The 14,279-nt window shown below is 41.6% G+C and overlaps 1 protein-coding gene and 1 non-coding gene across 2 annotated transcripts; one reads left to right on the forward strand and one right to left on the reverse strand.

The window, feature by feature from the left end:
• Positions 1-3,829: 3,829 nt before the first annotated feature.
• On the forward strand, positions 3,830-3,936 carry LOC132242358 (U6 spliceosomal RNA). The gene has a single exon (XR_009454564.1). It is a non-coding gene; the product is annotated as a U6 spliceosomal RNA (small nuclear RNA).
• Positions 3,937-6,151: 2,215 nt separating this feature from the next.
• On the reverse strand, positions 6,152-13,861 carry LOC132241651 (tripartite motif-containing protein 64-like). Its single transcript, XM_059710603.1, is given in 7 exon segments — positions 6,152-6,265; positions 6,857-6,982; positions 7,110-7,198; positions 9,426-9,522; positions 11,204-11,433; positions 12,780-12,876; positions 13,451-13,861. Coding segments are annotated over 7 exon segments (1,164 nt in total).
• Between the last annotated feature and the right edge of the window lie 418 nt (positions 13,862-14,279).

Genomic DNA, 14,279 nt, shown 5'->3' on the forward strand with positions numbered 1-14,279 from the left:
TCAGCCAGCAGGTCGCAGCTGGGCCGGGCTGCAGCCTGGTTTTCATTCTGTATTCGTGTGTGTGTGTGTGTGTGTGTGTGTGTGTGTGTGTGTGAGTGTTTGTGTGTGTGTGTTTAATTGTATCAATTTGAAAAATACAGAAAGCCCAGAATCAGGTACAAGCCCCCCCAAAACTCTGTGATACCTATGATCTGTTCTTTCTATTTTCTCTATCTGTCTTCATTCTTTTATTTCCCTCTCTCTTTATTTTCACCTTCCTCTACATTTTTTACACTGATAACATGCTTTCTGTTTAGCTTTTTGGATACACTATCACTGACCAACTTTAATTGTACGATGTGATAAGTTTTGATGAGCCAGGGCGTCCCTTGAAAATGAGCATACTTATGAAATTATACTGAAAACTTCATATTCATTCAGAAAAATAAATATGTTTCACAAAGGAAGATAAAAATTAAGCGGTTATTTGAGCTGACTTCTCACATCAGTTAAAGCAGTTTTATGTCCCTTTTATAGATGACATGGGGGAGATGATGCTGTGAAACCTGCCTGGAATCCATAATGTAGGAAACCATAACTGAAATAGTGTTTAGAAACACAGTGAAAGGATACATTCCACATTACTGACCCAAAAGTATACCTACCCTCTCCACAGATCTCTAAACGTCCTATCTAATAAAAGACAAAAAGGGAAATTGACTGTACCTTCGCTATGCTCCCCATTGGCTAATCAGCACCATATGTAAATTAGCTGCCATCAAAGATGACTGCTAATTTGCATACTGCAGGCAGGGCTGGCCAGCGCCAGACGCCATTCGGGGCCTATGTGGGGCCCTGGGCGGCCGGACTTAGGAGGCGCGAGAGTGTCACCTAAGCCCTGCCCCAGCCAGGACCCTGGTGTGCCACCTAAGCCCCTCCTGCCTAAGCCCTGCCCCCAGCCAGGACCCCCATGTGTCGCCTAAGCCCCACACCACTTAAGCCCCGCCACCAGCCAGGACCTTATGGTGATCCCAGAGCAGGCAAGTGCTGAGGGCGGGCAGCCCCCAGGTGGGCCTGCTCCTGGGACCACCATGGCGAACCCAGAGCAAGAAAGTTCCCCAAAGGCAGCACCCAGCAGGGCCTGCCCCCAGTCTCTGCAGTGATCCGGTGATCCATGAGCAGGAAAGTGTAGCCTGCAGGCAGCACCCCACCTTGGCCACAGCTCAAGGGAGAGAAAAGCATGCAGTGGAGGCCAGGAGCCTGAGAGATCAACACAGAGGGGGGCCTGCTCCAAGCCTCCATGCTGTGTCTGGGGGCAGGCCCCCAGCAGACACACACACTCACACACACACACACACACACACACACACACACACACACACAGCGCCTGCTCTGAGCCTCCAATGCGTCTGGGGCTGGCCTCCAGCTGACACACACACATACACACACACACACAAACACACACACGACGCCTGCTCTGAGCCTCTGCTGCCAGACTGTGACAATCAGTAGGACATCCACTGCGGGCTCCCGGACTGTGAGAGGGGCAGGCTGGGCTGAGGCAACCCCACCCCCCAGTGCACAAATTTCGTGCACCAGGCCTCTAGTTATGGAATAATGATGAAGAAGTTGTCAAGAGAATGTTCTATTGCATAACACAAAGGTAACATACTCCTACATCTAGCTCCCAGGATTGCCTACCTTGTGCCAAGTCTAACACCCTCTCCCATAAAGGTAATCATATCTTGGTGACTAATATGCCCTGATTCTAATGATCATATCTTGATATTTATATAAATAAAATCATATGGTATATACCCTCTGTGTGTGATTCCTTTTGTTTAAAGTATGCTGGTGAGATTGATATATTTCCCTCTGCATAACAATTGTTTTTATTGTTTTGTCTCAGAGTATTCCACTATATGAGTATACCACAATTTGCTCATGCTACTATTGATGAACTTGATCATTTCCAACTGGGTAAGCATGAAACGTGCTTCCATGAAGGCACTGCACATATCCACTTTGTGGTCATACACATGCATTGCTTTTGGGTTTGTAACATGGACTGAAATCATTGGGTCATAGTGTATTAACTTGTACTAACAAAGAGTTTGCCAAAGGGACTATGCAGTTTACTTTAAGCAATAGGTGAGAGCATTGTTTCCTCTACTCTGCTCCCACAGTTCCTTACCTATTTTAAGATCTGTGTCTTTTTGTGTTTGACAGTGCATTTACCTGATGACAAATGCATTTGAACACGTTTCATAGGCTTACAAATCTATGGATACTTTTTTTCTAGTAAAATGCCTGGTCAAATTACCCCTTCAATATTTTTCTGTATAGTTGACTTGTCCTCTTCTTACTGACTTTTGGAATTCTTTCTGTTCCTTCTATAGAGTCATTTGTTGGATACAGATATGTCAAATATCTTCTCCTATTATTGTCTTGCATTTCAATGGTGTCTAAATGCATACAAGCTACTAATTGAATACATTCCAGTGTATGTTTAGTAAATTATGTGCCCCAATTAGGAAAAACTTCACAGTTAGATGGGAGTAAGCATACTGCACATTTATTTATTCCTTTTCACCTTATATTTATTGTGATTTACTTTCTAAGTGTTGCATTGAATAGTGGGAAAAGGTAGTGACTAACACAAATACTGTCTTTACTCAGAATTTTCAGTCTAGTAGCAATAAATAGCTACCAATTTAATGAAAATTTGTTGACTATTATGATAAGACCATTGCACAATATTGCGCAGTAGGCTGCCCACTGCTTCCGCGGGAGCTGGCAGGAACCCCAGCGCACCACCTGGAGCTGCGCTGCTTCCACTAGAGGCAGGAAGGAGCCTCGCTGATTCTGTGAGAGGTGGGAGGGAGTCACACCACTTCTGCTGGAGCATGGAGGGACTCATGCAGGTTCCATGGGAGGCGGAAGGGACCTGCGCTGCTTCTGTGGGAGGCAGGCCCGCTGCTGTTTCCTCTCCGGGCCTGCACTCAGCTGCAGAGGCTGCAGGCCAGCCCCCTGTCCCTGTCCGTGTCTGTTCCAGCCGAGCCACCTCCAAGCCTTCAAGGGCCCTGGGACAAAGCCACCTCCAAGGCTTTGTGACCAGGATCACGGACTGCAGGCAAGGGGGCTCCTGGGTCCCGAGGGTGCTACCTTCCCTGTGGCCCAGCTTTCTGATCGTAATCACCACCTGGGAGCAGAAAAGGTGCCCAAGTTCTCTGATCCAGGGCCGGGGGGCAGGCTTGGCTCTTGCCTGCCACCTGAGTTTCTAATCACCATTCTTCTGTCCTTCCCCTTTCACCTCCCATCATTGCGCCTACATATGCAAATTAAAGGCCATCTTTCTTGGCAGTTAATTTACATATCACCCTGATTAGCCAATGGGAAGCATAGCGAAGGTACAGTCAATTACCCTGTTTGTCTTTTATTAGATGGGTCTTTTATACTCCCCTAAGGCCACAACCACTTGCCAAATTAAGTGGATTACATGAATAATAGGATTAAGCTTTGAATTTATAGAAAACAACTCTGGGGTCTAACAGCCTAAAAGAATGTAAATGTGTTTTGTGATGAGATTCATGAAACTTTCAAATATGGAATACAGTGTTATTAACTGTAGTCACCATCTTATAGATGCTGTAGAAAATCATTTTTAACAGAGGTGCCATGTTATTAATATTTTGTTGCCACCTATCACAAGTTAGGAAATCAGTGATGCCCTGGCCATGTAAGTTGTTTCCCTAAATGATCAAATCTTTGAGAATTTAGCTTGATTTTATGAAAGTAATCTAACCTTGCAAGAAATATAAAAAACAAAAATCTAAATAAAACTTACCTTGTGCTCGCTTTGGCAGCACATATACTAAAATTGGAATGATACAGAGAAGATGAGCATGGACCCTGTGCAAGGATGACATGCAAATTCATGAAGCATTCCATGATTTTAAATAAATAAATGAATAAATCTATCTCACCTTTTAAAAACTATTGAAAAACAAATAATAAAAACCATCAAAGCCATCAAAGCCCACATATACTAGAAAGAGTTAAAGTAGCTGCCCTCTTAATCAGTATATAGAAATTAAAATTAGCCCAAGGTTCATTGATCAGCTATGGCACTTCAGGTACTGTTTTCTGAGGAGACCAAGGAAAAGGAAGGGAATAGTGAATATCCTATTAAGATACATGGCCCTAACTGGTTTGGCTCAGTGGATAGAGTGTTGGCCTAGGGACTAAAGGATCCCAGGTTCCATTCAGGTCAAGGGCGAGTACCTTGGTTGCAGGCACATTCCCAGTAGGGGGTATGCAGGAGGCAACTGATCAATGTTTATCTCTCATGGATGTCTCCAACTCTCTATCCCTCTCCCTTCCTCTCCATTAAAAATCAATAAAATATATTTTTTAGAAAAAGATACATGTACATGTGTATATGAGCACATTTAATAAGTTAATTTTGGGAAATGCCTCAAACATTTCTCAATGGGTTGCAAGTCATTTACATAAGGTATAGAGAACGAAATGTCTACTGTACTCATTTTATAGACCATATCAAGTACTATGTGGGCAGTCTATTACACGGTGCTGATCCTTACAGGGACTTGTCCAACCTTCCCTTGCAATTTTAATTTCTGGATTTGTGATTGCGTCACATAGCATTTTAAAATTCTAAAACCTGGGCCCTGCAATCTTATTCCTTCTTCAAATAATAAATACAGACAGTAAGCCATCCTAACTAAGTTTTTCTAGGTAGCATAGTAACTACAACAACATGTAAAGATAAAAATGTAAAAAGTGAAAAGCTAATAGGATCTTGAAAAAAGGGTATTATTTGTTAGGCAAAAAAAAAAAAAAACAAAAACAAAAAATAAGCCTAGTATTTCAAATATCAGACACTTTGGAAATAAAAAACAGAAGGACCAAAAGCTATTTTCAAAAGAACACTAATGCTCTGTAATGTAATGCTTAGAGTTTCCCTTAGATTTCAGTTCACTAAAAAGGGACCTTCAGTTGCTTCCCATGGCAGGGTGGGGACAGAGTGGGGATGCTGTGAGAACCCAGGGCAGAAGCAGCAACACAGACATTTGACCTACAACAAGGATTTTAACATGACCACTGCAAGGCACCTTTCACAGTTTGGCACCTCCACATGCTGAGCACAGCTGCCTGACTTTGCTATTAGCAACCACTGATGAATTCTCATTGACATCAGAGTGATTAGAGTGAAGAGTTGGTGAGTGTTTCTAGCAGAAGGTGAACAAGTTAGCAAATTGCATTCAGGACTCTTTGGGCATCTAGAGAGAGATGTGAACAGGCAGTTATTAAAACCAGCCCCCATCAGGCTCACCTGATCATCTGATGTTCAGCTGATATGAGCCACTCCTGACTGGAGGAACCAGAACAGACCCAGCCCTAAGCCAGTTATCAACTTGGCTTTCTCATCATGCTGGTAGCAACTGCCTGAAGGCAGCAGCTTCAAGCTCTGTCAGTACTGGGTTTCAGGTGAACATTGGAAAGTATGTTACCGCCTCTTCAGATGCTATATCTCCCCTAGCATATTTCCCAATAGTGCTGTGATGCACGTACTGCTCATTAGGCTACTTGGGATTCCACTTAAAATATTACAGAGGTTTTCCTGGTTCAAATGGGAGTTCAATTTTTAATTTCTTTGAAGAAACTTCAGTAATTCCACTCTTAGGAATATATCCCAAGAAACATGAAACACCAATCAATTAGAACATTAACACCATTATGTTCATTGCTGCACAATTTACAATAGCTAAGATTTGGGAACACCTTAGGTGCCCATCAGCAGATGCGTGGGTTAGAAAACCATGGTACATCTACATAATAGAATACTATGCTGCTTACAATAGAAAGAACTCTTACCATCTGCAACAGCATGGATGAACCTGGAGAGCATTATGCTAAACTAAATAAGCCAGTCAGAGTAAGATCAATATCACATGATCTCACTCCTTCGTGGACTATAATGAACAACAGAAACAGATTAACAGAAATAGGTCTCGAGACACAGAAGCATGGAACAGACCATCAAACCTAAGAGGGAAGGCTGAGGAGGGTAGGCAGGGGGTGAGGGGACAGTTGCAAGGGGCAGTTGTGGGAGGACCTCAGGAGGCCAGAATGGTGAGGGATTATGAATTTACTGAATCATCCGCACAACAGGTGGCTGAGTCTGGATGGCTGCAGCACCCAATGACAGGAGTAGGCGGTTTTTATAGGACTTTTGGTGGGCTTTTTCTGGATAGAGAACTCTCTGTGCAGGTCCGGAGGGGAGGAATAAGGGAATGTGTGCTCAGCAAGTAAAGTATGGTCTCAGCAAAAGGGAATGTCCTTAGTGAAATTGCCTGAAAAGTCAGTTCCCAGGGGACGGGTGTCAATTCACTTATTTGACCAGACCTAGCAGGAAGTATAATGTGATCTAAGGCTTACCAAACAAACTACACTAATCCTTAGTTTCCTCATATACAATAGAGAAATAATGAAAGTGACAACAAGAAAACCTCATATGGCTTGCATAACCACATATTAGAGATTTGTAATTCTTTTTGGGAAAGTCCTTATAATTACTTGAAATAATTCATCTAAAGCACATAGTGCATTACCTTCCATATTGAATATACTTATAATATTAATTAATTATAAAAGGCCACACAGGAGCTATTTCAACACTGCCCAGGCCGCAACTGGGGCCCAGTGCTCGTGCTCCTGACATCCATGGGGTTCCTGCTGGAGAGACCGCTGCCATGCCACATGTGGGCATTGAAGGAGTGGGTGCCACCATTGCCAAGGACTGCCAGAGCCTGGTGACCTTGCTGTGAGCTTGGCTCATGGGGCAGCGCCGCACCTGGCTGGAGACACAGAGGCACAGGGCCGCTGAGATGGCTTCTGTCAGGACTTCAGAGCTGCAAGGCCTCCCCGGAGCAGACTGCTGGCTCATGCTTCTGCCTTGCCTTACACTAACAATCTTAGCCTATTTGGGTACAAAATTATTGTGAGTGGCAAAAGTTTTACCCCATTTCTATCTGCCTACCTGTGACCATTCAAGTGAATTTGAGACGTGAGAGAACAGAGTAAAGACCCTCTGAGACCTTTTTTACCGGCATCCAGAAAAGAAGTCCTGTGGTGATAGCTCCTGACAAATGCTCAAAGGTGTTTAGACAAAGGCACTTGAGTGGCTCTTCTCTGTCTGGGGGCAAATGGGAATTTAAAGGCTTAATGCTCCCTTGAATAGTAAAAGAAACTGCATTTCCTTAAATGGGAAAACGGTGCTATTTACTACATTTAGATTACTATGAGTATGAGACTGTCATCTATCCACAATTTCATGTGCTACTGCTGGCCAATTATCCAGGCACTTGGTCAGGTGTGAAATGATATCAAAAGTGCTCCAATTACTATTTTAACAAAGAACATAATTGTAACACCTTCGTAAGGAATTCTTTCTAAAGCCTTTTAAATTGAAATTTTGTGTTTCTACAGTTAATATTAAGACCTTAGCCCTAGCTGGTTTGACTCAGTGGTTAGAGCATCAGCCTGTAGACTGCAGAGTCCTGGGTTCAATTCCAGTCAAGGGCACATGCCTGAGTTGTGGTCTGGATCCCCAGAAGGGGGTGTGCAGGAGGCAGCCAATCAATGATTCTCTCTCATCATTGATGTTTCTCTCTCTCTCTCTCTCTCTCCCTCTCCCTTCCTCTCTGAAATCAATACAAATATCTTTATAAAAAACTAGTTACTAATTTGATATGCATATAATAGAATGTTATTTTTACTTGTATTTTTGAATTGTTAATGAATTTGAATATTTTTAATATCTGTTTCTGTACTGGTGGCATCCTCTTTTAGATTTGTTTATCTTGGCAATGGACATGGCCAGCAGTATTTCCAACTTTGAGCTTTTGGATTTTCTAATTAATTTAAAAATATATATATTTTTATAATGGTTATATTGCTTCCTTTCCACATTTGTTGAAAAGTGCAAAAAGACAGGAAAAAGAGGAACTGTCTTTGGGGAGGTGGGTGGAGAGGAGCAGGAACACTTATGACAATGTGAGTTCCCCCCTCTCCCATCCTCTGACAATAGTGAGGAGACAGCCTGTCCCTCAGGGACTTCAGAAGAAGTTCCCCACTCGTTTACCTTTGTATTTGATAATTAGGTTTCATATAATTAACCATTGCATTGTTCTCAAATCTGGTTGTATTATCATTTCCCTGTGGCTTGTAAACTTGAAATGTTACTCCCAATTTTAAAATTTGACTAAAGAGTTCTTCCACACCTGCTGCTTATGTTTGAATGTGATGTGAAGTGAGACCTCGAATTCACTTATCAGTTGCTAAAGAAACTTATACAACATTATGTTTGAATATGTCTTTCTTTCTCCATTGATCTTGTATGTATCCTTCATTACAAATACATCCTTATAGAGCACTAGCTTATTTTCAGACCATCCATTCTTATATTTCCATGAAGTTTTTAAGAATTTTATTGATTTTTAGAGAGAGAGGGAGAGAAAGAGGGAAACATAGATCTTCTTCATCTGTTCCTGGGATGGAGCCTGAAACCCAGGCATGTGCTCTGATTGGGATTCAAACCAGCAACCTTTAGATGCAGGGCTCTTTCTATGTAATTGTGCATTGATCCCCACGGATTTGATATTTGTGTGATCATAAGGTGTTTAAGGTAACATCGATGTTCTCCCACATAATTCTACCTTGAAAAAATTTAGACATAAAGAAAATATTTGATCACATAGAACTGCAATGAATAAAAATGGACCTCAGGTAGGTCATCATATTTTAGAGATTCACAGAAACACACAGAAAATGAATTCTGAAATGTGTAGCATACCAAAGGACACACTGTATGTTTTCATTTCCTGTGGATGTTTCATTGAAAATGTTGCAGATTTTGCCAGCATACTGTTTTAAAACTACAGCATAATGTCAACAGTCAAAAGGGAGCACGATGGAATTGGCTAGTTCATATACCATCCCTCCTCCAACCTGGGCCACGGCATAGTGATACGTCAAAATGTGGATCATAAAAATTTTCCACCAATTCATAGGTTTCATAAGCATGGTGATACAGTGGATAGCTGCTGAATTTGTTTATTGCCTACAAAAAAAGCAAAGAATAAAATATATCTCTTGTAAGAAAGCATATAATAAAATACAGTGCCATATTTACAATTAATATTAGTGAGACTATTTCAGGCAATAAAGGAAAGTGTTTACGTACCTCAATAAGCCACTTACTAAAGGGTTAATATAATATGAAAATCTGTCCCAGGTTTTTACTACAGTAAACCCTACATTTTGGGTACCACGATTTAATGGGCTTTTAAAATAGAGAAAGAAGCTATAACCCTAAGAACTACACATAAATTGAGGCCTAATGCCACAGGGCAAGCTCTGACCTCTAAACCTGTTCAGCATGACTAGGAGTCCAGTGCAGCACCACGAGGTGAGCACAGGATAGACTGGCTGAGGCTTTGATTTTGCACCAATTCAGTCCTATAAACAATGACATCGGGGGCATATGGAGGCAAAGATTACTCAGACAACCACTCTAAATATCATAGCTTTTCATCCAGGATATTTCATCAAGATCCTCCCAAACTGAACTAATGGGGTACACATTATAGTCTACCCTCTTAGGGATATAAGAAATGTTACCTTACTTTTTTTCTAAATTTGTAAATTATATCACATGTCAACTTCCCCATTCTCCTCAGATACTATTGCATTTCTAAAATGATTGACAATCATTTCCTCTATCTACTCCGCCCCAGAGAATGCAAACCCCTGGGTGTCTGACAGGGAGCAGAACATCCAGGCAGAGCCTTTGGGACTTGAGTCTCAGAGTTGTCACCAAGGAGACATTCAGTGTCTGAAAGGGGAGAGTCCACTAAGCCAGACAGCTCTCCCCTGTTTTTTTTCTCAAGCAAGGAAACCTAACTCCTGCCTGGCAGCCTGCTCCTGAAGGTCTAACTTCTTAGGGGGCACCAACAGGTCATTCCCCTGAGGTCTGACCTGCAGTGATGGAACAGGCTGAGTCATTGCTAGTCCTGGGAACAAAATCGACCCCCATACATTCATAGCAAAGCTCCTGTTCCTGCTCTTTTCACCTTCCACCTGTGCAGTGTAGGGACCTCTTCTGTGATTCCTTAAGAATCACTGCTGTGATGTTTATTGTGCTAAATAGGGAGAGGATAGGGGTGACGGGCTGGAAGAAAACTCAGGGATCAGATGTTTTCAGGTACATATGAATGTAGTCACATGGTAAGGAAACTTCTGAGAACAGAAGGCCTCAGGGCCACTTTTGAAAGAAAACAGGAAATACCTACAGAGGACAAGGTTTCTAGCTCAAAACATGTACACCTTCCTCATCCAGAAGAGAATGACTTTCTCAGAAAGAATTAGTGTTAGCTCAACACAGTTCCCAAATCCTACAAAACAAACAGAAAAACAAAGTAAACATGCAAAGTGTGTCCTTTTATATCTTTTCTAGAGTTTGTTTTAATAATGTACCTTTTTCTATTCCCCTTGAAGGAACAACCAGAGGCCATCTTAATAACAGCACTTCAACTAAAACACCCAGAGCTTCCTCAAGGTGTTCTGAGGATGGCAGAAGGTCAGACAGAGAAGTGAAGTGATGCAATGAGATCAGGGTTTCCAATGTCACTCATTTCCAAGTGTTATTCCCAAGGAGAGATCTGACCATTTATAACAATGAGAGCAAAACAAGGCATCCAATAAAAAACAAAGAAAGCTTTAAAATTGATTGCCAAATTCTAGAAACCATGCCTAGGCAAAGGTCAAAACCTCAATGCCTTTGGCCAGTTGCTTTTATGGCAGTAACAGACAGTGACAGTAGATTAGGTGAATGCAAATAGAAAATTATCACAGCAAAGGTAATGTTGCCATGCTGAGGGATTGACTGCATTTGGACAATCTGTCTGTGGAGGTGTTGCTTCAGATTACACTGAAAGCACCTTATCCTATGTCAACTACTTAGGCAAAGAGCTGCCAAAGATTACCAGGATACAAGGAAACATGTGACTGACTGGATGGACACCATGATGGGCGTCCAGGAGTGTAATCACTTAGCTGAGGGTAATGGTGTATGCAGGCATCATAGCCACATTGTCCAGAAAAGGATTCCAGTCTCTATTGATGGACCCTCCCCTCTCACCTGGAGCATGTCCACATGTGGCTTGTGGCACATGTCCATCTGCTCTCTAAACATCTCTTTGAGGCTTTCTGTCTGTTGGGTCATTCTGACTTTGCTCTCCTGCAGTTGTTGGAAGATCTCCTCTGCTTCTCTCTCCATTGTATCAACATAGAGGCGCTCTTCCTCATAGAGAAATAGATATATCTTCTTATATTCAGCTTTGATTAACACCTTCCTAACGGCCCATACTCCTGCACAGATAGAGGATCAAAGGGCTTACACATTATCACTCTAAAAAGATTGTCAAACTTCCATTTTTTTCCTTAGCCTCATCAAGAAAATATTTGAGAAACTTTTTGCCTCATACTTCAAAGTGTCTTGAGTATTTTCAAGCCATTCTGTACATCCTGACCTTATGCTCTTGGTCCCTTTTCCAGTTAAATCAAGCCCTCTACAGGGTCCCAGACTAGCCCACCTGATGTGACTACGGGGTTGGGTGTCCACCTATGAACCAGGAGGTCAGGTTAAATTCCAGGTCAGGACTCAAACTGGGCTTTAAGTCTGAATTCCCTGCAGAAGATATAAGGAAGACAGCTGATAAATGATTCCCTCTCATCACTGATATTTCTATTTCTTTCTCCCTTCCTCTCTGAAATCAATAAAAACATTTTAAAAATAAAAAATAAAGAGTCCCTGTGATGTTGCTTCTCAGTTCTTACTCCATCAATCATTCCTTCTTCACTATCTTCTTTTTCTATTGCTCCTTTGTTTTATTTTATTATGTATTTTAAAATATTTAACTATACACCATATTATACAGATTTTTAAAAATTCTCTATTTTTTTTTCTTGGTGCTACTTTATTTCTCTCCTCTCTTTCACAGTTAAACTTAGCGTGGTATTGTCATTTACTCCATTTCTGACAAGATTTATCAAACCTTCGAAGTTGAACTGGGAATACCTCTCAAGGCTTGCTTACACACAGTTGATTGACCCTTGAACAACATCCATATGGACTGTGATTTTTTTCAATAGATATTCAGTTGACCATCTATGTCTGCATATTTCCTATTTAAGTATTCATCCCTTGGCAGATCCAATACCATATTTATGGTCTGATGTTGGAATTTATGAACACAAAGGGTCAACTGTATGTATTGTTTTATAACACTTTATATAAAGAATTTGAACACCCCAAGAATTTGGTATCCATGGGATCCAGTGAACAATGCCTCACAGATAAGAAAGAATAAGAAAATGGTGGGAAAGCCCAAGGTTATATGTGGATATTTGACTGCAAGCAGTTGGGACCCTAGCCTCTGACCCTGTTCCACAGTCACCTGTATTAGCATTCTTTCCACTAGCTTCCATGAGTGCAGAGGGTGAACTGCATGCATCGTTTTAAACCATATATATATTTGGCCATTATATTTGTGATTGCTGATACAGTTTTTAAAACAACTGCTTTTTCCTAGGCAGAAACTATTATCCTTTAACCATTATTTTTGAACTCCCATTTACCGAAAACTATAAGCCAGCATTTCTCAATCTGCATAAATATATTAAAGTAAAAATAAGCAGAACATGTTCATTCCTACCTCCAATGACACAGCTTTCCAGGCATCTAGCTTCACATTGTTTTTGCATTTCATGAGTCATATTCCATAAGTAGCCCATCCTCTTGAGAAGTTTCTCCTGAAAATATAACCATGAGGTTTACTGACATCTAAGATAGTTATTGTAAATTTTATCCTCTTTTTTATGGTTAAAGGCAGATGTTGAAAGCACTGTCACCTTGAGTTAGAATGAAGAGGTCTGATCTTTTCACATTAATCTGATTTGATTCCTATATTTGGATCATCAGAGGTGACAGAGACATATAATCAGAAGTTTAGGGAGGACCATACAGACCCGTTCTTAAGAAACTGGCACCCAGATTTTTATTTATCCTGACTATGAAGAAGACAAACTTGCATCAGAAGCCAGCGTTCCTGGTGCTAGCCACCTGCCGTACAATAGCACCAATCCTACATATTTGAACAAAATATCTAAAGAAATCTACCTTAGTAAAAGCTCAACACAGCTCTGATTATAGTGTCCAATTTGACCATCAGCATTGCCCGGATACACTTATAATTTGGAATTTTGCATTGAAACATCGCCAGTTCCACCAGCTCCATTATCATCAATCAGTTTCCTTTTCATCATCCTCACCTTTCTCTCACTTAGGAGCCTACATCTACCAAATTGCATGACAGGCACCACTTACCCTGTATTCCTCAGCAGCCCGTTGTGCCGGGCTGTGGCTGTGAGCCACATGGTCCAGGGATTCAGAGCAGAGCCCACAGAACAATTTCTTTTCAACGTCACAGAAGAGCCCCTTTGCTGCATCGTGTGCCACACAGGCCTGTTCCTCAGAACTGTTGACAGAATCAGCTCTGGCCTGTCTCGCTAGAGAAGCCAGGGTCCTGAGTGGGATGTCGATATTGAAATCTGGCTTCTCTGGCACTTGTCTGCAATAAGGGCAGCACATTGAAGTCTGGGCTGCATCACAGCTGAGGCACAGGCAGGGATGGCAAAAGCTGTGCCCACAGTCTAAGGTGACCGGGTCTAGGAAGTAGTTCGTACAGATGGGGCAGGTGAGTTCCATCAGCAAGGCTTGCAAGGTGTGTGACTCCATGTGTCTGGAATTGAAATAAAAGAAAGACAGAATGAGAGGCAGAGAGACAGAAAGTTATTCTTCTTCCCAGATGAAAAGAAAAAGACCTTTGGATAAAGGTATGTCTGCTTGAGCACTGTCTACCTATTAAGTTGGTATCTAACCTACCCTTTAATTTAATTCCAAAGACCTAGACATAACAAATCTAGACAGGTTGGGTTTATGCTAAGACATAAATGAGAAAATGAGACAAGAGAGTCCTCAGATTGCTTTTTGTTTAAAAAAACAGTGATCTGGGCCCTGACTGGTAGGCTCAATTAGTTAGAGCGTCATCCGACACGCCAAAGTTTGGGGTTTGGTCCTGGTCAGGGTATATACTAGAATCAACCAAGGAATGAATAAAAGAGTAGAACAAGAAATCGATGTTTCACTTTCTCTA

Source organism: Myotis daubentonii, chromosome 9, assembly GCF_963259705.1.
Source record: "Myotis daubentonii chromosome 9, mMyoDau2.1, whole genome shotgun sequence".
Taxonomy (NCBI): domain Eukaryota; kingdom Metazoa; phylum Chordata; class Mammalia; order Chiroptera; family Vespertilionidae; genus Myotis; species Myotis daubentonii.